The 26040-nt window shown below is 37.6% G+C and overlaps 1 protein-coding gene and 1 pseudogene across 3 annotated transcripts in view; one reads left to right on the top strand and one right to left on the bottom strand.

Moving 5' to 3' along the window:
* The window catches only part of PDE3A (phosphodiesterase 3A), a 316302-nt gene that overhangs the window by 68784 nt on the left and 221478 nt on the right, over positions 1–26040 (top strand). The window contains exon 2 of one of the 3 annotated variants that reach the window (XM_074403200.1): positions 15634–15695. The exons of the other annotated variants lie outside the window; for them this stretch is intronic. Within the exon in view, the coding sequence (XP_074259301.1) occupies positions 15675–15695 (21 nt within the window). The 5' untranslated portion in view covers positions 15634–15674. The remainder of the gene's footprint in view (positions 1–15633; positions 15696–26040) is intronic. 3 annotated transcript variants of the gene reach the window in all.
* On the bottom strand, positions 16082–16543 carry LOC101052055 (ubiquitin-conjugating enzyme E2 L3 pseudogene; annotated as a pseudogene).

Raw genomic sequence — 26040 nt, 5'->3', positions numbered from 1 at the left:
CTTAACCCAAAAGGACTGGGATAGGCGTATCTTTTTCAGGTTACAATGATCAAACTACAGGGCCCACGTGCAGATCTATTAATATTTATTTTCCAGTACAAATGTATTTCTCAATAAGTCACATCACTTACATAACACTTCTGTTTACTACAGCCTGGACAAAGGGTATCAAGGAACAGGAGGTTTACTTGGTGGTGGAGTCTGGGGAAAAATAAAACTATTTGTTAAAAGCCAGTTGTTTACAAGGATCCTTATCTATTTTGTGATATCTTTATGCCTGTGGAATGAAGAATGTGATCTAACTCATTATGGAAGATTAGCTTTCTTCCCTTTCTGCTCCTGGAGCTAGGGGTTTTCTATCAGAGATGGATAGATTCTTTTGGGATTTCTTATCAACATGCTATGTTGATAAGAATTTTAGAATGACTTAACGTATCTCACATTTGATTATTTATAGGGAAAAGGAGGGAGAAAACTACCCATTTTGTAAAATTGTTTCTGACACATGAATGAAAACATGTACTATACTAATAAATTATAATGAAATTATATGCTAGGATTGGATCTAATTCCTTGAATTGTTCAACAGTGAACCTCAGTAAATTCAAGGCACTTCAACAAAGTACTGTTGGGAATATACGTGGTTACGTAAGAAGTGATACTGGTTAAAGGAAAATAGAGCATAATTGAGAAAAATAAATTCTGCGAATAATAGATAATTAAGTACCATGAAGCAATTAGAAGCTGCGTTATAGTTCAGACTTAAAAGAGATTATTTACTGAGGCAAAGGGAGCATTCATGGAGTAGAGTAGTCATTGAGTGGGATCCTGAAGAGTGAGTGGAATTGGAAAAGGGAGAGGCCTGGGAAAGACATAGTCATAGGCAATGTCATTAGTAGCATAAGAGTGAAAAAATACGGTATTGAAGAATAGTGCAATTATGTCATGGGTCATAAAATGCATTAGATCAACAAGTTAATTCTCACTAAAGCCAGGTACTTTGCTAAAACAAGCATTTGACATAAATTACTTAACCTTCATGTTAACCTAAGAAATAGAAACATACGGATAAAGAATTCAAGACATGATACAACTACTATGTGGCAGGAGATGAACTTGAAACCAGGGACTGGGATCTCGACCAGAAATCTTTGTTCCCCGATGTTGGTATTTGGTACTACAGGGAAGGATGGGTATTTCATTCTGTAAGCTGCGGTCACTCATAGGATATTTTTGAGCAGAGTGAATTATGTGTTCCTCCCAATTACTGTCTCATCTCACCCGTCCCTCTCTTCAACCCTGCTTTTAAACTACCAAGACACACCATTTGGAATTACAGATCTGATCATATAGTGCATGTGCTTATAATCCTCCAGGGCTCCCAGGGTCCACAGCATGCATTTCTCGTGTCTTCCCATGGTTTACAAGGCCCTGCCAATCTGTATAGCTTCATTTGGAGCCACTTTCCTTTCTCTGAAGTCTCCTTGTCATCTTCCTCTGCTTTTCGTTAGGTTAGTGCCTCCTCCTGGATGACCCTTTTGCATTTCTGGATCCATCTATTTGCTCTGCTTTTCTCATTTATTGTGAAATATTGAAATACTTATTAACCCTCTATTTCATAAAAATTTGAAAGTCTGTTTTCAGACATGCAGTTAGTTCTACACCAAAAGGGAATTTAATCATTGGCACTACCTATTCCATATTAAAATGGCTTTTAAAGTTAACTAATGTAATTTTTTCCCCAAATTTCCAGTGTGTGATCCATAATCATGACCTGTTATGTATACTAGTAGGGATAGGCTAAGTTATCTTGCAGTAACAACAGCCACAAATATTGTAATGGCTTACAGCAAAAAAGATTTTCCTCATGTTTGTGTACATTAAAAGGAAGACTCTGCTTGTCAGTTACCCCTGAAGGAAGCTCCACTTGACATACGCTTTCACAATCACATGGGAGAGGGAGAGAACATGGTAATCACACATCGGTTCTTAGCACTTCTGCCTGGTAGTGATGTGTTCCACTTGTGCATGCATCCGTTTCACTGACCTCCCACAGCCTCATCAAATGTCAAGGAGACAGGGAAGCACAGTTCTTACCACGTGGCTGAAAGTGGGAGACACATGGAAACAGTTAACAGCACTGCATCGTGTTAAAGATTTGAAATTGTAAGACAATTCTTTTGAAATTTATGTTCACTAGTAGTTTGTAAAAGTGTCAAGTTAAATGTAGCAGTTTGGAAGTTAAAAGTAACAAAATCCTAAACGTGTGATCGTATCTTTCAAAATCATTATCTCAGTTGAAAACACTGCATATTGAAGCGTATGCTTAAACTTAACACAATAAATGAAAGCATTTCATGGCTGTGGCACAAAAAATGTGTTAAAACTATATTGTCCACCTACTGATAGTATTGAAGAATGAGGCAGTGTCACAGAAAATAGGGTGCATCATTCCTAGAAATACATCATGCTTAGAGGGATCCTTTTTTTTAGGGGGGTCATGATCATCTTTCATAAATAATTTATCAACCAATGGTAATGAGCAGAGTTTGAGTGAGTCAAAATTCTATAATGAAGTGCTCCTGAATAGGTGTAAAATATATAAATGTATATATAAATGCATGTATACAAATGTAAATATATAAATGTATATATTTAGTATGTATTTACCTTGAGTTTAATTTGTCAGCACTAACTGCTGGTTTTTATTTCTTTTTGCAAAAAGTTAAATAGAAATTGATTTGAGGGAGATTTAACACAAATGTGAGAGGAAATCTTACTCTGTTCTATCTATGGATGTTGATAAACCGTACCATTATATTCCTAACTCCTAAGTAGGATATAGGAACTTGACTGTCTGCATAGCTATGTAAGGGATGTGGGTGACAGAAGGAATTATGAATATACTTATTTAACAGTTAATTCTGACATAAGCTATTTAGGTGGTACCTCATTATTTTTTAGAATGAATGATGACCGTGTGATTGAGGATATGTCTATAAAAGTAGGAAATCTAAAAGAAATATCTGTTTCCTTCAAAAGCTTTGACTAGTCACTCTTTTGACTAGTTATTTTTTAAAATTGCACAAGACTATCTCTTTTCATTTGCTGTGTGTACATTAAATATATATGTATAGATCCTTTGGCCTTCTTTTACCTCACAGTAATTATGCTGAATATTATAAACAGGGGCATTAGCATAAGTTAAGGAGAAATATGGAAATCATAAAAACCCGAATTCCATGAAAATGAAATTTCTTTTTTGAAGAGAAATTGGTATTATTTATTCTATTTATTTTCATTTAGCAAATTTTCTTATGGAGCATCATTGCTCTGCCTCTCAGAAAATTTGCCAAATTGTTTAATACTCCCTCTGAATGTTCGTACTTCAATAACCTATTGAAAGCACAACGATTTTGTTTGAGCTAGGTTTATCTCCATTTAAAGGCAAACTCCTTCTCTGAGCGCCCCTGTGGCAATATGAGAGAAGGAAAAGAAGGAGGGAAGACCTTGCAGGACTGGTTTATGTTGCAGGAAGTTAAGAGAAAAGAGAGCTCTGCAATTACTGAGCACATGAAAATCAATTTTCTATTCATAGTAGTGTGGTACATGTAGAGGAGTCTTCTTTCCCCACCACTGTATGATCAAACAGCCAATTTTTATCAAGTACCTGTGAGTTAAACTTACAGAGTACCTGTATCTGAGTTTTCTTTCCTGCTTTCTCTATCCCTATTCTCCAGCTCCTGACCTGTCCATCATGAATATCAGTTTTCCATGCACAAATACACATAAACAACAAAGAGCAATACCTCTAAAACCCACAAACCCATTCAAAAACCAAAACTAAACCAAATAAAACAAATTGCTTGTATGAATTTGTATCATCCATTTACATTTGGAGAAGCATAGTCAACACTGTTTTAATTCTAAGTTCATTGACTTGCTGTCAGACTCTGTGTTTCCTGGATGTAGCAGCTGGGTTAAGAATTAATTGGCTTGACAGCAAATTATCAACATTTACGAGCTCAAAAGTTACCTTGGAAGCTTTTGAAATTAAAGAAGTAAAAGTGTTATTTCTGTCTCATCTGAAGAAGCCAAGAGCTCAGTGTCAGTCCTTTATAGGTCAAGCTGTGGAAGGAGTGCATAGGATGAAATAACGGTGCATGCCTGGTGCATTAAAACTAAAGGGATTTCAGCAGATGAAAGGGTGAAGAATCAAGCCTTAAATTGTCTACCTCAGACATGGTAAGAAGACTTGGACAGTAATAGAAACAGGTAGTATTTGCTGTGAACCTTAAATGTGTTCAAAGTAAATCTATTTGTGTTTCGTTAAGGAATCCTGGCTCTAGGTTTGAACCTATGTGGGATCAGTAAATTTTGCACTAGGAAATACCTAATGTCAGGCCCTAGAAAACGCCTCATGCTCAGGCCAGCTGTCATCAAACCCAGCACCACTGCTAGTGAAATAACTCCAAAAACAAGTGAGCCTGGCAGTAATTGCACAAAGAAACAGCGTGCAAGAAAGCAAAATGGGTACATTTCAGAACATCCTATCTTTTAGGCTGCATGTTATACTACTTAAATTTGAAACAAATGGAAGTCCGAAGGTAAAGCCTGGCATTAAATGCTCTAGTGATGCAAGAATAACTGTTAGCAGCTGGGCCTGGGTGCTTTTTCCCTGATTTGTCTTAGAAGGATTTCACATCTTAACGGAAATAGACTATACACCTTGAGAAAAAAAAATTTTTTTTATCATATTGTAAAAATCTGTGTAAATCTCATTTTCCCTGTTTTTGGAGTTAAGTAGCGCGAGTAACTGTAAGTCTTTTCCAAATACTTTCTTAGCCCTAAAAAACTTTCCCTCGGGACTCACAGTATATCCAAATGTCTATCAATTACAGCTAAATGTGAGTCTATATGCACATATGAGATGAAGCTATATTAAAATGTGGGTAGCAGTGTCTTTAACTCAGATGTGGGATGCTTTATCCAGTCACGGGAAGTATCAGAGGATCAACTTGAGATTCTGTAGAAGTCAACAGAATTTTGGAAAGATCAAGGAACATGGGAATATGGCCTCACCTTTTCTTTCTCACTAAAGACGTAAATGCCACCCTCACTGTGTTGTTTATTGTTTCTTCCAGATGATCTTTGCATACTCAGCCCTTGGAATATACAGCCATTGCGCTGTACTCATTTTTTCCTTCCTGGAGGTATAAATAGACTGATGACGCCCTATGCTCTCTGCAGTCCGTGCATCATTCATACCGTACATATCCTTTCTAGGTCACAAAGCTTTTAAAAAAATCAGCAGTGGTAGCAGCATGTGAGAAGATGAGCATATGACTGACTCCTTCCTTTCACCTCAAAGCCGTGCCTTTGATAGCATCCAGACAGCAGGGCATAGAAACATGACATTTGGGTGGTTCAAGAATATCAGAGGGAAAAATAGCCATTCTTACCAAATAACTTAAAATAGCATAGTCTGAGCATTTTTCCCTTCACCCTTTCTCCCCCAACATGCCTGATAGGAAGCCCTTCCCATCCAAAGCAAAACTAGGAATTTGTGTTTTGTGAGAATTTGAAGAGCCTGCCTCTTACTACAACCGCTTTCTTCCTTCCTATCGTATAAACTCAAGTCATGAGAAAATGTCATCTCTCATTCTGCTTCCTTCTCTAGTATAACAAAAATGGTCATGCTTCCTGATAGTCATGTATTATTGAGTGCCTGCTGAGTGAGGAACCGTGTGTTGAGTGTTTTGAGATGGGGTGAGGGAGGATGCTATTTTTCTGCTTTCCCCTCTAGCTTTGTTACGTGTTACAGTTCGTGGTGTCTAAGCCAGCACTTCACTAGAAGGCTAATTCTTAGAGGTAATCTCACATTCAAGAAAGGCCAGGAACAAGACTGGTGAGTAATGGGGACAGTACTCTTGTTGCCACTGGAGTTTGTGTGCTGGGTGCCAGGTATATATCATCTTATTCTCGTATTGATTTGTCAATACCTTTTAGGGACCATTAATTCTAGCCTACTATGTGCCAGACTCTTCCCTAAGCATTTAGAAGTCCAGTTAACAAGAGGTAAATCTTCTGTTCATTAAAAATTTCATTTTGATAGCTAATAATATATTTGGAGGAATAAATGCTGTGAAGAAAAGCAAGCTCACTGTTATCTGTAGGTAGTTACGGGGCATGTATGCTATCTTACATAGGTTGGTCAGGGAAACATGATAAGGAGGCATTTGCTTATTTCTCTGAAAGAAGAAAGGAAATGAGAACCACGTGGATGGCTGAGGAACATGCAGTACAGGCAGAAAAAAACAGCAAGTGCAAATCTCACAGGTGAGGGCACATCGGTAGAGCAAGGGCAGGAGTGATATAAGAGGTCATGAACGCAGCAGTGAGAAATGCCCTTGGCAGCCTGTGCAGGACATACTGAGGGCTGTGAATTTTATTCTGATAAAGACATTGCAGAGGCGTGGCATCATTTCACTTGCTCTTCAGGACAGCAAGTGGAACACAGATTGTAGATGGGCAAATGAGGCAGCATGAGACACGTCTCTCTCTTGCAAGCCATCCAGGTGAGAGATAATGGTGGCTTGGAAATGCCAGTGAAGGTGGAAGGAAGATGTTCTAAAAGTAGAGCCAGTTGAATTTGCTAATTGTGATAGTGTGAAATATGTATTTGGTCTTCATCCCTGTGTCCTGTCATACAGCTCCTAAAACCCTTGATAGGAGTGTCCTTTGCGTACTAATAAGATGACTAGTGGCTGGAGGCCCTTGCAAACTTCTGGATGGGGGCTGGTCACCAGAAAGACCAAGGCATGACCACAGAGTTGGGACTTTCAACCCCATCTCTCAACCCGTTGGGGGCTGCAGGTTGAGTTGATTACCAGTGGCTAGTGATGCAGTCAGTTATACCTGTAGAAATGAAGCCTCCATATAAATCCGAAATAAAGGACAGTGTTCAGAGAACTTTTGGGTAGCTGAACATGTGGAGGTTCCTAGAATGCACCCACCCAGGGAGGACATGGAAGCTCTGTACCCCTTCTCCCATACTTCACCCTATGCAGCTCTCCAACTGGCTATTCATCCTTGTGCTTTGTAATTTTTTTTTTATAGTAAATGAGTAAATATATATGAAATATTTCTCTGAATTCTGTGAGCTGCTCTAGAAAATTAATCAAACCCAAAGAGGTGGGTTATAGGAGCTCTGATTTGTAGCTGATTGTTTGAAGTACAGGTCACAACCTGGGATTTGGAATTGGCATCTGAATGGGGGGCAGTCGTGAGGGATTTAGTCCTTAAGCTGAGGGCTGATGCTATCTGCAGGTGGATAGTGTTAGGATTGAATTGAATTAGAGGACTCTCAGCTGGTGGCTGTGGAAGGATCTGGTGTCAGAAGTGTTGAGTGATGTGTGACAGAAGGAGAAACACTGGTTTTTCCTACATTCTCTTACATTAATGGATTTGTATTCTGAGAGACTGGAAGGATGGATCTGTCACTTGCTGAGATGGGAAGTCACAGGGAGGAACTCATTCACCATATATTAAAACTTCATTAGTAATGTTAGGGCTGTCTGTTCTAGGAAACTGATGGCCATTCTTTCAAAGTAGTGAATTCCATTAACACAAAAATGGATAAAATTAGTGAAGAGAACAATATTATAACCTACAAAAATTCTGAGGTGGGTATGTTACTTTTGTTAACAGACTTTTCTGAATAAAATACACCGAAGTAACTTAGAGTTAAGACATTTTAATATTATGCCTTGGTTTTCCCAACCTGAATGGTTTCCTTCTCTTTTCATGAATTTGGATATGAATGCAGGCACTTACCTACATAATTTCTAATATTGATGATAATGATATTTCTTAGATTCACTAAAACATTTTATTTGTAAAGAGTAATCTGCATTACATTATTTAAGGTTTTTATTATAAAGTGTTTTTTTTTTTTTTCCTGAGATGGAGTCTTATTGTATTGCCCTGGCTGGTGTCAAACTTCTGGGTTCAAGCAATCCCTACTCCCTAGCCTCCTGAGTAGCTGGGATTAGCACATTACGTTTTGAAAGAAGAGTTTACAAATATCTGTTTTCATGAATTTTTAAAATTATACCTTAAGTTCTGGGATACATGTGCAGAATGTACAGGTTTGTTACATATGTATATGTAGGGATCCATGAGCCCTACATATTGGTGGGTCAGAACATAGGGAATCCATGAGCCCCACATTGGGCACCAAAATGTAGGGAGCCAGCCCTACATCACCCACGGGTACCCCAAGTTTGGTGGCAACAAAGGAATGAGAAAAAGATTAAGAGAGACAGGGGGACCAGGGGGCCATCACTTATTACTCTGGAGGAGGCAGTGAAGGCCCCGAACTCTGATCATCCACACTATTTATTGATTATAGTCACTTTAATCTACAGGGTAGGGGTGGAGTAATCATAGGGAGTGGGTTACATGGTGGTGGAGTGAATCAGTGAGCTGGAAGTAAATCAGTGAGCTGGAACTGGCGTATCATTCTAAGGACTGATAACAGTGGCAGTTTGGGAGTTTCACAAAATAAGAACATGTGGTTATCTTTAGCCTGTTATCTATGTGCCATTGATGGAACATGGGCCTTACAAGGAGCCTACAAGTCTGGCTACGTCATAGTGCTACGAAGGGGTTTTATGTCCTTGAGCACAATGTTTATGGTGACAGAGCCTAGGTCACCCCGCACTGGAACATGAGGCATAGTGAGGACTTCCTCCTCAGAGCCTCCTGTGGCCTTCCACACTTTGTTTCTCCTTGTTTATGTGTTACTCATAACCAATTTATGTAGGCACTCTGTAAGTTCTTTCTCCTTTGCTGCTTTTCCCAACAGGTATACATGTGCCATGGTTGTTTCCAATCACCCATCAACCTGTCATCTATGTTAGGTATTTCTCCTAATACTATCCCTCCCCTATTCTCCCACCCCCTGACAGGCCCTGATATGTGATGTTCCCCTCCCTGTGTCCATGTGTTCTCGTTGTTCAACTCCTACTTATGAGTGAGAATATGTGGTGTTTGGTTTTCTGTTCCTGTGCTAGTTTGTTGAGAATGACGGTTTCCAGCTTCATTTATGATGCTGCAAAGGACATGAACTCATTTTTTTTGGCTGCATAGTATTCCATGATGCATATGTGCCACATTTTCTATATCCAGTTTGTCTTTGATGGGCATTTGGGTTGGTTTCAAGTCTTTGCTATCATAAATACTGCTGGAATAAATATGTGTGTGTATGTGTCTTTACACTAGAATGATTTATAATCCTTTGGGTATATACTCAGTTATGGGATTGCTGGGTCAAATATTTCTGGTTCTAAATCCTTGAGAAATTGCCACACTGTCTTCCACAATGGTTGAACTAATTTACACTCCCACCAACAGTGTAAAAGTGTTCCTATTTTTCTACATCCTCTCCAACATCTGTTGTTTCCAGAGTTTTTAATGATCACCATTCTAACTGGCATGAAATAGTATCTCATTGTAGTTTTGATTTGCATTTATCTAATGACCAGTGATGATGAGCTTTTTCTCATATGTTTGTTGATTGCATAAATGTCTTCTTTTGAGAAGTGTCTGTTCATATCCTTTGCCCACTTTTTGATGAGGCTGTTTGTTTTTTTTTTGTTTTTTGTTTTTTGTGTTTTTTTTTGTAAATTTGTTTAAGTTACTTGTAGATTGTGGATATTAGCCCTTTGTCAGAGGGATGAATCACAAATTTTTTCTCCCATTCTGTAGGTTGTCTGTTCACTCTGATGATAGCTTCTTTTGCTGTGGAGAAGCTCTTTAGTTAATTAATTCCCATTTGTCAATTTTGGCTTTTGGTGCCATTGCTTTTGTTGTTTTAGTCATGAAGTCTGTCTTTGCCCATGCCTGTGTCCTGAATGGTACTGCTGAGGTTTTCTTCTAGGGTTTTTATGGTTTTAGGTCTTACATTTAAGTCTTTAATCCATCTTGAGTGGATTTTTGTATAAGGTGTAAGGAAGGGGTCCAGTTTCAGTTTTCTGCATATGGCTAGTCAGTTTTCCCAACACCACTTATTAAATAGGGAATCCTTTCCCCGTTGTTTGTTTTTGTCAGGTCTGTGAAAGATCAGATGGTTGTGGGTGTGTAGTGTTAATTCTGAGGGCTCTGTTCTATTCCATTGGTCTATATATCTGTTTTGGTACCAGTACCATGCTGTTTTGGTTACGTGTCCTTGTAGTATAGTTTGAAGTCCGGTAGTGTGATGCCTCCTGCTTTGATCTTTTTGCTTAGAAATGTCTTACCTATACGGGCTCCTTTTCGTTCCGTATAAAATTTAAGGTAGTTTTTTCTAATTCTGTGAAGAAAGTCAGTGGTAGCTTGATGGGGATAGCATTGAATCTATAAATTACTTTGGGCAGTATGACCATTTTCATGATATTGATTCTTCCTATCCATGAGCATGGAATGATTTTTCCATTTGTTTGTGTCCTCTCTTATTTCCTTAAACAGTGGTTTGTTGTTCTCCTTGAAGAGGTCCTTCACATTGCTTATTAGTTGTATGCCTAGGTATTTTATTTTCTTTGTAGCAATTGTGAATGGGAGTTCACTCATGATTTGGCTCTCTGTTTGTCTATTATTGGTACATTGGAATGCTTGTGATTTTTGCACAATGATTTTTGTATCCTGGGACTTTGCTGAAGTTGCTTATCATCTTAAGAGATTTTGTACTGAGACAATGGGGTTTTCTAAATATACAATCATGTAATCTGCAAATGAGACAATTTGACTTCATCTCTTCCTATTTGAATACCCTTTATTTCTTTCTCTTGCCTGATTGCCCTGGCTAGAACTTTCAATACTGTGTTGAATAGGAGTGGTGGGAGAAGGCATCCTTGTCTAGTGCTGGTTTTCAAAGAGAATGCTTCAGTATGATATTGGCTGTGGGTTTGTCATAAATAGCTCTTATTATTTTGAGATAAGTTCAATCAATACCTCATTTATTGAGAGATTTTAGCATGAAAGATGTTTAATTTTATCAAAGGCCTTGTCTGCATCTATTGAGATAATCATGTGGTTTTTGTCATTGGTTCTGTTTAGCAGATGGGTTATGTGATTTGCGTATGTTGAACCAGCCTTGCATCCCAGGGATGAAGCTGACTCGATCGCGGTGGATAAGCTTTTCAATGTGCTGCTGCATTTGGTTTGCCAGTGTTTTATTGAGGATTTTTGCATTGAAGTTCATCAGGGACATTGGCCTGAAATTTTCTTTCTCTCTCTCCGTGTGTGTGTGTGTGTGTGTGTGTGTATGTGTGTCTGTCTGTCTGTCTGTCTGTCTGTGTGTCTGTGTGTGTGTCTCTGCCAGGTTTTGATATCAGGATGATGCTGCCCTCATAAAATGAGTTAGTGGGAAGGTCCTATTTGTTGTTTCTATCAGAAAGAATGGTACCAGCTCTTCTTTGTACCTCTGGTAGAATTCGACTGTGAGTCCATCTTGTCCTGGGCTTTTTTTCGTTCGTAGGATATTACTTACTGCCTCAATTTGAACATGTTTTTGTTCTATTCAGGGATTTGACTTCCTCCTGGTTTAGTCTTGGGATGGTGTATGTGGCCAGGAATTTATCCATTTCTTCTATTTCTTCTAGATTTTTTAGTTTATTTGTGTAGAAGTGTTTATAATATTCTCTGATGGTAGTTTGTATTTCTGTAGGAACAGTGGTGATATCCCCTTTATTATTTTTTATTGTGTCTATTTGATTCTTCTCTCTTTTCTTCTTTATTAATCTGGCTAGTGGTCTATTTTGCTAATCTTTTCAAAAACCAGCTCCTGGATTTCTTGATTTTTTTTTGGAGGGTTTTTTTTTTGTGTGTCTCTATCTCCTTCAGTTCCACTCTGATCTTAGTTATTTCTTGTCTTCTGCTACCTTTTGAATTTATTTGCTCTTGCTTCTCTAGTTCTTTAATTGTGATATTAGAGTGTCAAATTTAGATCTTTCCTGCTTTCTCATGTGGGCATTTAGTGCTATAAATTTTCCTCTAAACACTGCTTTATCAGTCCCAGACATTCTGGTACGTTGTGTCTTTGTTCTCATTAGTTTCAAAGAACTTATTTATTTCTGCCTTAATTTCGCTATTACCTTAGTAGTCATTCAGGAGCAGGTTGTTCAGTTTCCATGTAGTTGTGTGATTTTGAGTGAGTTTCTTAATCCTGAGTTCTAATTTATTTTCTTTGTGTTCTGAGAGACTGTTATGATTTCCATTCCTTTGCATTTGCTGAGGGGTGTTTTACTACCAATTATGTGGTAGATTTTACAATAAGTCCAATGTGGTGCTGAGAAGAATGTATGGTCTGTTGATTGGGGTGGAGAGTTCTGTAGATATCTACTAGGTCCACTTGGTCCAGAGCTGAGTTCAAGTTCTAAATATGCTTGTTAATTTTCTGTTTTGTTGATCTTTCTAATATTAACAGTGAGATGTTAAATTCTCCTACTATTACTGTGTGGGAGTCTAAGACTGTTTGCAAGTCTCTAAGAACTTGCTTTATAAATCTGGGTGCTCCTGTATTGGGTGCATGTATATTTAGGATAGTTAGCTCCACTCGTTGCATTGACTCCTTTACCATTATGTAATGCTCTTGTCTTTTTTGATATTTGTTGGTTTAAAGTCTGTTTCATCAGAGACTAGGATTGCAACCCCTGCTTTTTTTTTTTTTTTTTTTTTTTTTTTTTTTTTTTTTTTGCTTTCATTTGCTTGGCAAATACTCCTCCATCTCTTTATTACGAGCCTATTTGTGTCTTTGCATGAAGATGAGTCTCATGAATACAGCACACCAATGTTTCTTAACTCCTTATCCAATTTGCCAGTTTGCATTTTTTAATTGAGGCATTTAGCCCATTTTCATTTAAGGGTAATATTGTTATGTATGAATTTGATTCAGTCATTATTATGCTACTGGTTATGTTGCCCATGAGTTGATACAGTTTCTTCATAGTGTCAATAGTCTTTACATGTTGGTTTGTTTTTTCAGTGACTGGTACTGGTTTTTCCTTTCCATATTTAGTGCTTCCTTCAGAAGCTCTTGTAAGGCAGGCCTGGTGGTGACAAAATCCGTTAGCATTTGCTTGTATGTACAGGATTTTATTTCTCCTTTGCTTAGGAAGCTTAGTTTGGCTGGATATGAAGTTCTGGGTTGAAAATTCTTTTCTTTAAGGATGTTAAATATTGCCTTCCACTCTCTTCTGGCTTGTAGGTTTTCTGCAGTAAAATCCACTGTGAGTCTGATGGGCTTCCATGTGTGAGTAACTCGACCTTTCTCTCTGGCTGCCCTTAGCATTTGTTCCTTCATTTCAGCATTGGTGAATCTGGCCATTAGGTGTCTTGGGTTGCTATTCTCAAGGAGTATCTTCGTGATGTTCTCTGTATTTCCTGAATTTGAATGTTGGCCTGCTTTGCTAGGTTGTAGAAGTTCTCCTGAATAATATCTGGAAAAGTGTTTTCCAACTTGGTTTTCTCCCTGTCACATTCAGGTACGCCAATCAAAGGTAGGTTAGATCTTTTCACATAATCCCATATTTCTTGGAGGCTTTGTTCCTTTTCATTCCTTTTTCTCTAATCTTCACACTTTATTTTATTAAGTTGATCTTCAGTCTCTGGTATCCTTTCTTCTTTCTGTTTGATTGATTCTACTATTGATAATTGTGTAAGTTTCACGACGTTCTCATGCTGTGTTTTTCAGCTCTGGGGGTCGTTTATGTTCTCTAAACTGGTTATTCTAGTTAGCAATTACTCTAATCTTTTTTCAAGGTTCTTAGCTTCCTAGAATTGGGTTGACCATTCTCTTTTAGCTCAAAGGAGTTTGCAATTACACCCCTTCTGAAGCCTACTTCTGTCAGTTCGTCAAACTAATTCTCCATCCGCTTTTGTTCCCTTGCTCACGAGGAGTTATGATCCTTTGGAAGCAAAAAGACGTTTGGTTTTTTGAATTTTCAGCCTTTTTGTGATAGTGTGTTCTCATCTTCGTTGATTTATCTACCTTTGGTCTTTGATGTTTGTGACCTTCAAATGTGGTTGATGTGTGGATATCCTTTTTGTTGATGTTGATGCTATTCCTTTCTGTTTGTTAGTTTTTCTTCTAACAGTCAGGCCCCTTTGCTACAAGTCTGCTGGAGTTTGCCGGAGGTCCACTGCAGACCCTTTTTGCCTGGGTATCACCCCTGGAGGCTGCACAGATTGCTGCCTGTTCCTTCCTCTGGAAGCTTCGTCCCAGAGGGGCATCTGCCAGATGCCAGCTGGAGCTGTCCTGTATGAGGTGTCTGTCAACTTCTGCTGGGAGGTGTCTTCCAGTCAGGAGGCATGGGGGTCAGGGATCCACTTGTGGCAGTCTGTCCCTTAGCAGAGCTTGAGTACTGTGCTGGGAGATTCACTTTTCTCTTCATAGTCGGCAGGCAGGAATGTTAAAGTCTGCTGAAGCTACACCCATGGCCACCTTTTCCCCCAGGTGCTCTGTTCCAGGGAGATAGGAGTTTTATCTATAAGCCTCTGATGGGGGCTGCTGCCTTTCTTTCGGAGATGCCCTGCGCAGAGTTGAGTAATCTAAAGAGGCAGTGTGGCTAGAGTGGCTTTGAGGCAGTGGACTCTGCCGTGTTAGAAATTCCTGATGGCTTTGTTTACACAGTGAGTAGAAAACTGCCTACTCAAGTCTCAGTAATGGTGGACACCCTTTCCCCCACCAAGCTCGAGCACCCCAGGTGGACTTCAAACCGCTCTGCTGGCAACAAGAATTTTAAGCCAGTGAATCTTAGCCTGCTGGGCTCTGTGGGGGTGGGATCCGCTGAGCTAGACAACTTGGTTCCCTGGCTTCAGCCCCCTTTCCAAGGAAGTGAATGGTTCTGTCTCGCTGGCCTTCCTGGCATCATTGGATATGAAAAAAAAAAACAAAACAAAAAGCTCCCACAGCTAATTCGGTTAATGCCCAAATAGCTGCCCAGTTTTGTGTTTGAAACCTACAGCCCTGGTGGTATAACCACTTGAGGGAATCTCTTGGTATGCTAGTTGCAAAGACCGTGGGAAAGGCATAGTATCTGGGCTGGAATGAATCGTTCCTCATGGCACAGTCCCTTATGGCTTCCCTTGGCTAGGGGAGTGAATTCCCCAATCCCTTGAGCTTCCCGGGTGAGGGGCTTCTTCTGTTCACCCTCCATAGGCTGCGCTCAATGTCTAACCAGTCCTAATGATATGGGCCAGTACCTCAGTTGGAAATGCAGAAATCACCCGCCCTCTGTGTTGATCTCCCTGGAAGCTGCAGACCAGAGCTGTTCCTATTTGGCCATCTTGACCAGGAATCTCCCTGCATTGTAAAAGAGGTTTTGTTACAAAAGATTCAGTTAATCTCTTTAAATGGAATTTATTCTGGTTTCCTACTTCCTCCATTAAAATGCATTAATCCTTCTTAACATATGTGTTTATCACCTGATAAACAACTGGATTGCTAAGTATGTAAAAGCTACTTTATAAAGTAGCTAAAAAATTTTATTGCATAGCACCCAATGTGATTTAGCCATTTCAACATTGTATTTTATTAACAGCACAGTCCAGACCTAAATAATGAAAAGATTTTCTACTCAAATTTTTCCCTAGGAAGAGAAGATTGGGATATAGAGGAAACATCTTTTCTCCTAATGATTCTGCCTTTTGATGAGGTAATAATCTGTGTTATTTCAGGTCTTTTAAATTTTAGACAAAACTTAATTCATTTTAATAGTTACTTTAGAAAATAAAATTTTATGAGGCAAAACGTAGCAAAATTACAAAACATTTTTCTTTTTCCAGTCAGAGTGTTTCATTTACAAACGTTGCCATTTATTTATTTATTTTTATTTTTTAGAACATTTAAAATTTTTAATCCTTTCTTTACAGGTTGCCTAGCTCACTTGTGATTAAGAAAACTGTAGAAAGTTAGTAACTGCCAAAGTGAATGCCAGGTGGTGGCATATGTCAGTTTCCACAGAGTCCTGCTTTGAGGGGTATCTGAATGCATTTCCCTGGGGTCTGTGCTCACAGTCGCTGGAAACAGTCGTGGCAGATTTTAGTCCATAGGTTGGTTTTCCCCATATTTCTCTACAAATCAGTATTCTTGAGGAATTTTTTACGGTCCTTAAAGTATTCTTCAGCTAGGTCGGCCTGAAGCAGTGCTCAGGCTGGGGGTCATTCACCAGTGCTGGGAAGGATTGCATTACTTGGTCAGTTTTGGTTGCTGGCTTCCAGTTTTCAGCACTAATTACTGACAGACAGACCTGCGCCTTTTCATCGTCAACCTTTGGGTGACAGATCTTTGTTTTAAATGTGATCTTCAGTGGTTTGATGGGTACTCTGCTGGAAAGTTGATTTCTATTCTGAAGGCCCCCTTATCATACGGAGGGTTGTCAGGATCGGTGAGCCCTTGCCAAGTCAATAGATTAGTTTCATCACCTTGGATGTTACGGAAGTTGTTCATTCCACATTTGCAGATTTATTCAATTTCCTTCATCAGCCTCCTGCTGGCCGCCATCTTGGATTTGGTGTTACTCCTTTCCCAGAATGCATCATGGCCTAACATTGCCATTTATCGTGGTTTATTTTGTTGAGCTTGATGCTTCGCATTAATTTGTTAATAATTATCTATTGAGTGCTTACTACACTTGTCTAGTTTCCAAAAATTATAAGGTTTATGCTTAACACTGAGGACACAGTAGTGAATGAGACCTAGTCCCTGCCATCCAGGGGCCAATAAGTCACAGATGCAAATTAGCCCTTTCCCCTGACTTTAGAGATTCCAATTTCAAAGGGGTTGTCAAAGAGACAGTGCCATATTCATGAATCTTTTAGCCAACTAGGTTAAAAATAAATTTTCACATATTTCTTTGAGGTCCAGTGGACGCCAATATACTTTAATAATTGTGTTTAAAATAGAAAACTCCTTCAGTTTGAAGCTGTCTTTTATTTGAGAAAAGTGAAAAACAGATTCATGGAATATTATAAAAGATAAACAAGTTTGATGCCTAAAATGGACAATGCTCCTTTACATGTTATTTTAACATGTAACATATTTTTACCTAGTTGGCTTTCTGACATGGTCTGAGAACTTGTTCAAGTTTCTAACTCCAGCTGAATCACAGTGTGAAGGCGAACAAATAAAAAACTTAGTTACTGCAGAAAGCTGCTTGCAGTTTCAGTTTTACAAAGCTCACTGTTTAAATCTAGTAGTTACCTTTTAATCCCTTCAGGTATGTCAGCAAATTTCTAGTATTTGGAAATACGCCTTGGTCACTTGCAAAAGGCTGTGGAAGATACGAATCATAGTAAAATGTCAGGTATTTAAGAATCTGGTTCAAACTTCCAAATAAGAATTGTTTCAGACCTTAGTGTATTAACAGTTTTCCTAAATATTCAGTGGTCTTTCTTTCTTTTTTTTTTTTTTTTTTTTTTTGAGGTGCAGTCTTGCTCTGTCTCCCAGGCTGGAGTGCAGTGGCACCATCTCAGCTCACTGCAAACTCTGCCTCCCAGGTTCAAGTGATTCTCCTGCCTCAGCCTCCCAAGTAGCTGGGATTATAGGTGTGTGCCACCACGCCTGGCTAATGTTTGTATTTTCAGTAGACATAGGATTTTGCCATGTTGGCCAGGCTGGTCTTAAACTCCTGGCCTCAAGTGATCCACCCACCTTGGCCTCCCAGGTCTCAAGTGATCTTCCTGCCTTGGCCTCCCAAAGTGCTGGGATTACAGGCTTGAGCAAGTGCACCCAGCCTCATTCACTTAGAGTTTTCAATTTTTTTTTTTTTTATGGGAGAAAGGACTAGTGATCACTTTGAATGTGAGAAGGAATCCCAAAGCAAAAGACGATTTATTTCCTTTCCTTTAATTCTCCCACATTACATGGCACCCCAGTATCTAGAAGAATTTTCTCTTGTGTGAGATAAATGTGTTGGACTTCCTTTGGAAAGAATCAGGTTTTATATTCATTTAGAAATATTTGTGCCTATAATGTGGTCACAATTGTACATGACACACAGTTATTTATTTAACTATGTTTCACCCTTTCATCTTGTGTGGGATGCTCACACTTAACTGCATTTTTCTTTGTTGAATAGTTTAGCCCTGACTCACTAGCTTTTCATCTGGTCAATCTGCCTTGTTTTTGTACCTGAACAACACCTCTCATCACCTGACCAAAATGCTCTGGCTCTATAGGTCTCAGCTTAGAAGTTACTTCATGGAATGCTTCCCTGAACAAGGCTTTCCATATTCCCAAAGGGAGTACTTAATCCCAGTAAAATGTTAGTGCTCCTGAATCATGGTATTCCTCTGCATGCATCAGACTAGTTCTCATTGTGGTTCATATAGTCTGACTTGTGCAGATACAAGATTAGTCTCTTTCTTGTTGACTGTTCTTGTACTTAGTGCCGGATTTAGCATGTGGGTCATAGCAATCATGCCTAATGAGTGTAATTGAAACAAAATAATTTTTTTAGAATTTGGAAGTCATTTGTCTTAATATGTATTTTTCCCCCTTTTCTGGTCATCAGCATTAGAACTGAAGTCATCTTCAATATTGATCTCTCCCTCATCCATTCATTAAGTCATTCACGAAATTTTGACAGTTTTCCTTTGCGTCATGTCTCTAAATGGTCATCCTCTTTTTTTTCCACATTAAGATTCTTGTTTTCTTTACCTGTTGGTAGAACAGGTTGGGAAATGCTAGTTAAGCAGTTAATGATTTAGTTATCACAGGACTTGACAAAACCTCGAATGAAAGAAAGAACATTGTACATTTTGACAGAAGGAATGCAGGATAGAACATTTGCTATATTTGTTTGATCAGAGAAGCTTTTTTCCATCTCAGGGAATCTTATGTGGTAAATGATCTGCAAAACCCACCTGGGGAAATGCTGGCAGAATTGTACAGCAGTCACCCTCTCATCATGGGCTGTGGTTCATTTGACTTTAACTTAATGATAGACATCAGCTATAGACAGAAAACACATGGAAGGAAAGCATGCCAGCCCCCTGACACTGAATGACTTCTGACCCTTGCACTCTTTTGATAGCTCAGACCATGTTACCTTGGCTAGGTGAAGGGGCCCCAGGTAGGGAATTATGCACCTTATTCACCTGCTAAAGACACTGCTAATTCTTGCAGTACTTCCTTGATGCTGTCTTGGTAAGATTTTAAATGTTTTTAGCCTCTGTCTTTAGGTACCTTCAGAAAGAATGCCATGGTGCTCCTATTTAATGTCTGCCTACAGCACTGTTTTGAATCTGCAGATGCAAGGGATTTAAAAGCCAACCATGGTGAAGTTGGGTTTTTATTTCCCAGCTTTATGATTACCGGTTTTGAATGACAAACTTGATCATGTAGAAGTCGTTTGCTGAGATATTGGTTTATAGATGGCAAAAACAGTGGAAAGAGAGAACCATGATTTGCCAAAAATACCTAAGAACTAAGTAAAATAGAAAGCTCAATTTTTGGTTAAAGGAGCCAGAGAGGAAAAGCCTGTAAAATGTTAGATACTTTTTTGCCCCTGTTTTGAATATAATTAGGGATTATGTTTGGGAAATCATGTTGTTGACACATTGATAATCCCATTAGATTTTTCCAGTTGCTCAGATTTTGGAGTCCTTCTTCCTCAGCTCTGTTTGTCTCACAACTCATATTTGATCTATCTTATTCTACCTGACTTCAAAATACCTAGAGTCTCACCATTTAACTGTCGACACAATTACCATCATCTGTTGCCGAAATTGTCTGTTGCCTGCTTTCCCTCTTGCCTCCTTCTAGTTTACTCATCACACAGGAGCAGGACTAATCCTTTGAAAGGTGAAGCACACCATGTCTTCTCTCCAGTCTTGCAATTGCACCGCCCCTCATTCAGAATAAAATTTGACAGTCTTCACCCCAGAAATGAGCTCAGCCATCATTTGTCTCCCTGCGATATCTCTGACCTTGTGTTTTAACACTTTCCCGTTACTCACTCTAGTCACATCAGCTCCTGGCGCTTGCTTGAACCTGCTAAGCATATCTTTACCTTGGATTTTTGACACTTGCTGTTTCCTCTGCCTGGAATGTACTTTTTTCAGTGTACACATAGATTATTTTTTCATTTCCCTGCCTGTGCTTTACGTTTCCTCATGAATAGTCTTCCCGTATTACTTTATTTAAAACAATTCATACACACTTATCCTCACTCTATCTTTACCTACTTTTCTGCATTGTTTGTATTACCAGCTGACATCTTATTTTCTTATTGGCGGCCTTCTTTAACTCAAATGTAAGCTCAATAAGAGCAGGGCTTTGCTTGCTTGCTTGCTTGCTTATTTAGTTATTAACTTCTAAGTACAGGGGTACATGTGCAGATTTGATATGTAAGTAAACTCAGGTCACAAGGGTTTGTTATACAGATTATTTAGTCACTTAGGTATTGGGTCTTGTACCCATTATTTATTTTTCCTGATCCTCTCCTTTCCCTCACCCTTCACCCTCCAATAGACCCCAGTGTGTGGTGTTTGCATCTATGTGTCCATGTGTTCTCATCATTTAGCTCCCACTTATAAGTGAGAACATGTGGTATTTGGTTTTCTGTTCCTATGTTAGTTTGCTAAGGATAATGGCCTCTAGCTCCATCCATTTTCCTGCTCAGGAATGATCTCATTTTTTTATGACTCCATAGTATTCCATGGTGTATATGTACCACATTTTCTTTATCCATTCTACCATTGATGGGCATTTAGGTTGATTCCATGTCTTTGCTATTGTGAATAGTGTTGCAATGACCATACATGTGCATGTTTCTTTATGACAGAACAATTTATATTTCTTTGGGTATATACCCAGTCATGAGATTTCTGGGTTGAATGGTAGCTCTGTTTTCAGCTCTTTGGGGAATCACCACACTGCTTTCTACAGTGGCTGAACTAATTTACAGAATGGGAGAACTAACAGTGTATAAACGTTTCTTTTTCTCCACAGCCTCACCAGCGTCTGTTGCTTTTTGACTTTTTCCTAATAGTCATTCTGATTAGTGTGAGATGGTATCTCATTGTTGTTTGATTTTCATCTCTCTAAGAATCAGTCACGTTGAGCTTTTTTTTCAGATGCTTGTTGGCCCCATGTATGTTTTCTTTTGAAAGTGTTTGTTCATGTCCTTTGCTCACTTTTTAATGGGGTTGTTTGCTTTTTTCTTGTGAATTTAAGTTCCTTACAGATGCTGGATATTAGAGCTATCTCTGATGCATAGCTTGCAAAAATGTTTTCCCATTTTGTAGATTGTCTGTTTACTCTGTTGATAGCTTCTTTTCTGTGCAGAGCTCTTTAATTAGATTTCATTGGCTTTATCTTACTCATTGCTAAAGAATAGTGCTTGTAACAGGATTCTGGCATGTAGTAGGCAGGCACCAGATGCTTGCAAAATAAATTAAGGTTAAAGAATGTGTGAGCAAGCCCTCTTGTTTGTTATGGAATTCAGTATTTACTAAGAAATGGTAGGCTACTTTTCAACAAATCCCTGTCATGTCTCTATGTTTGTTCTAAAATTGGTAAGCTTTCTAACTATAGGCATATAGGTAAACATCACAGTAATTGTTCCTCTCCTATTTCTCTCCTTTTTTCTTGTAGCATGATGCTAGCTGAGTATTTAAAAACATTGAAAGGGCTGGGAAAGGTCTAAGAGGTGGATAGTAGAATAATCCATCCAGATATCTCTTCTTGGGTCTACCTGAACAGATTTTAGGGACTGTTACTGTGTGATGTAGCTAAAGCTTTCCTCCATCAAAGCATTTATCCCTGGAACATTTCTATCAATGTAACATCTTAATGATAAATTGGCATTTGACCACAATATATAGCATTTTTCTTTGGTGAAAGAAATACATGAAGAAAATCTGAAAACATATGGGAGCGCTAAAAATAAATGGACAGTAAATATTTAAATATTTATATCCAGGATTTAAATATTAAATATTTATATCCAGGACATCTCGATGACCTGGAGGTTCCCTCATGAAGAGATCGTCGTCTGCAGCAGCATTTCTTCGATGAGGAGAGAGAGCACATATTTTAGAATCTTTAGAGAGAGTTGGAGGCATTTACTATGTTTTGCTTTAAATAAGTTTGCTGAGTGACAAGAATAAGTCATACAGCTTAACTTTGCTAAAATACTAAGCAGGTAGAATTTTAAAATACTGAATCTTGTAATATGTTCCCTGGGAATTTGCTTATGTAATACATTTTACCACCAAAGAGATACTATACAAATAAATTTGGGGAGAATTTAATAAAATAAGTATTAGTATTTCACAGTCAAACCATAAAGTTGATTTCTTAGGAAATTATTTGCCCCAGTATTGATGAAAATATGCGTCCCTCTGAATTGCAGCATGAACTAAACCTCATATAACCTAAATCAATAGCTCCAAAGCAAAACCAACTTACAATAACAGGCCAGCATTGCAGTAATTAAAAACATGATCAACTTTGTACAATATTCTAGCTATATTAATGCTGTAATAAAGAATTAACAACAAAAAAATTTGCTGGAAATACAACTATGTTTACGTATGTCCATAGGTAGGGTTCTCAAGCATCGCCTGGGGGTGCAGCTAGTGATTCGGTTATTTCAGTTTATTAGAAGTTTAATAATACCTTGTAGCTCCCTTGTACCTTGACAAAATAGTACTTAATGACAGGTAAAAAGAATGAAAGTTATGGACTTACCCACAGGAATCAAGCAAATGGCTTATGCTTTTGGATGAGTTTGCCAGCTGGAGACCATTCTGAGAATAACTGTTCTCTCTTAGCCTAAACATGGAGATGGTTTTTTCGAACAGCCTTAGTTTTTGCTTTCTCTTCCTTGGTTGAGGTATACTAAAGCCTCCTTCCAGGAAATCCCTTTAATCCCATTTTATACAGTCAAAGCAATCACTTCATTATCAGAAATGCATCTATTTCCAACAGAAACCAAAACCTCATAAAACAAAACCTGACAATTCACATAACAAGAAAATTTCAACCAAAATCTGAGAAAAGACATTGAGTGGAGAAGAAATTCCTTTCTAGTATGGAATATATAGCAGGAAAAGTATTCTATTTTCTAATTCTTATCAGGGAATGTTTGCTCTTTATTCTATTATTATTCTATTCGTTCTACATTATTCTAAATTTTCTATTTTTTCATTTAGTTTTGCTTTTCATATTAACATGGCTATACTGAGATGCTAAATTTATATAGGTAGTTTAGATTTTTGTAGGAATCCCAATAGTATTATACTTGTAGTATTTGGCTTATGGATAAAACAAGGTGCATATGAAGTAAAATTTCTTCATATACATGCATATAACACATATAAAAATATTTGCATATATGTACAACTTAATTCATTTGTGTTTTATTTATCCTTGTACAAAATATTTTAACTGGAATTCTATATACACACATTTTATATATAAGTTATTATATAATGTTAGTGGTTGACCCAAAATAGAATATAGATTTCCTTAAGGTTCAATGAAACTAGAATAGAAAAGGGTATAATGTCTCTATTCAAAGTAAGGGTTAATCTACTTTTGGTAGGTTGAAAGTAGAACATTTTCTTATCTGAGTTATTATATCTGTTAAAAAATAACTTGTAACATAATTAAATATGTCATAGTTGGTTTATGGCAATGCTGTAAAAATGTTTTTAAAAAAGAACTTCTGAACTATGCCCTGATTAAATTAATAAACATGTCACATAGATTGCCATGTAGAAGGGTTATTTTATTTCCCTAAAATTGCTGCATTTTGGGCCTATCTTCTCAGTAAGATTTAACAATGTTGTTTATATAGTTAGATAATGTGATTATTTTAGTGACTCCTTTAGATACTAACTTTACTAACTGGGAGATATGATCATTGACTTTTTTTTTTTCAAAAATATTTCCAGATTTTTTTTCTTCCGGATTTCAGAAATTTGAATTATTTTATACACTAGTGGATTTTCATTATTTTGTATATGTTCATCTTCACATGGATGTATTATTGATAAAGCAGCTGTCCTATTTATTGAAAAAGTACAAAGAACAGTGCTTGGTGCCTTTTTAGCTTTGCCTCAAGGTCGTTAATATGTTTTCTGAAAGTCCCACTATTGATTGATTGCCTCATATGTGCCTCTACAATTCCCATTTCAATCTAGTTCGTTTGTTGCCACTATTTCCTTTGTTTTTTCAAGAATAGTCCTTTTACTTATCCTGAGTTTTATTGAGGTATATAAATATGAAACTTTCCAAAAAGATTTGGGATGAATATATAATGTGAGGCAAATCTTTTTGTATAGGTTTAAGAGTGTGCTGGATTAAGTTTAGAAATAGCATCTGGTCATTAGTTCTCTTCCACCTTCTTACTAACGTGCCCTTAGAAACACAGGAAAAGATATATGCAGAAAACTGTGGTGACATTCAACCTACTACCTGTCTGGGAGGAGTTTTCACTGACTATAAGCAGATAAAACTGGAAAGAATCCCATTCTTGTCTTCCTATCTACTGTCAGACAGGTAGAGCAAAACTTAGGGGCTTTACCAGAGACAGGGCTTTCCCTACTGTTAGTTTTCTAAGTATTAAGAAAAATGTCGTTTAGTGCCTTCCTGTCTCCTGTGAATCAGAAAGATGGGGATGGAGTTGATGGCCAACAAAGAGTTTTCACACATTTATTCATTAATTCATTTTAGTAATTTTCTTCTACTGTTATATGACAGTAGGTAGGAAGACAAGCTGTCCTTCCTAAGATTCAGAAACATAGGATTCTGAAACATAGAGCTATGCCAGTAAAAAGCAAAGACCGACATTAGGATACTGTCCATGGATATAGCCTTTGAGGCCATTAGACTGTTGTCTGTACTACATTATATAGCCGTTAGCATGGTGTTTGCTGTGGCTCACAGTGATTAAAAAATGCTTATGGTAAAACCTTAAGAAGGGAAAAAATTTGAATTTATACAAAAAGAATATGTAAGGGTATAAAAATATATAAATAAAAGTGCCTAGATATAAGGGTGTTGGAAATATGTTAACAGTGCTTTCTTATGAGATGGAGAAATTATGGGTGACTTTTCCTTCTCAGTTTAGTGTTTCTTTGTACTTCTAAAAATTTTGTACAGTACACATCTGTTATTCGTAATTTTGTATGTTGAGTATGTATCAAGTTGCATTTAAATAAAAGGAAAGAATGGGTGGAAAATATAAGATATTTTTATAAACACTTTTTAATGTCTAATTTCTTTAACAATCCTGGAAGATAGACTTTTATTGATATTTTACAATTATGACTAGAATAATTGTGAAATCTTTCCAACTCCAAACCCCGTGAGCCTTCTACTATACCTTGTTACAAACAGAAAATCATCCTTATGGAAAGCCAAGGCAGAAAATATATTAAATAAGTATAAAATATATAAATAAATATATGTTATTTGTACAGAGTAAAAATTTTAAAGACATTTTTGAAGTTACTAGCATAATTTCTGTCTTTTAAAATTTACATATAACTTTTAGTGTGTTTGTTACTAGTAATATATGAAGAAAAAATAATGTATAATTTGACCATCAAGAGATTGTTTTATATTGTATAGCGTGTTCTTTATATTTTAGTGTATATACATTCATACATATAGATTCAAAGGCTTCATAGCATTAATCTGAAATATATACTTAAAACTTTTCTATTTAGTACCATTAATGATAAGAAGATAATACACTTATGAGTTATATTGGTTTTATTGTGTATCCGTACTGCCCAGTCAGAAAATCAAAACCTACTCTAATATAAGCAATAAGCTATTGAATGAAAGCAATCAATTACAAGAACAGAAGGACTGGAGGCACAAAAGAGAGAAAAGGCTGTTATCCCACCCAAGGCTGGAGGCCAGGAAATTGTGTTTGATGCTGAATTGCAGGAGAGGCTGGTGCTTCTGCTGCGATCTCACAACAGCATTGTGCCATTGTGGCACAGCAGCCTTTAGGAGCCAGTACTACTAATATCTGT

This window comes from Saimiri boliviensis, chromosome 7 (assembly GCF_048565385.1).
Source record: "Saimiri boliviensis isolate mSaiBol1 chromosome 7, mSaiBol1.pri, whole genome shotgun sequence".
NCBI classification, from domain to species: domain Eukaryota; kingdom Metazoa; phylum Chordata; class Mammalia; order Primates; family Cebidae; genus Saimiri; species Saimiri boliviensis.
The sequence above is the reverse complement of the archived record's forward strand: the minus strand, read 5'-3'. Positions and strand labels throughout refer to the sequence as shown.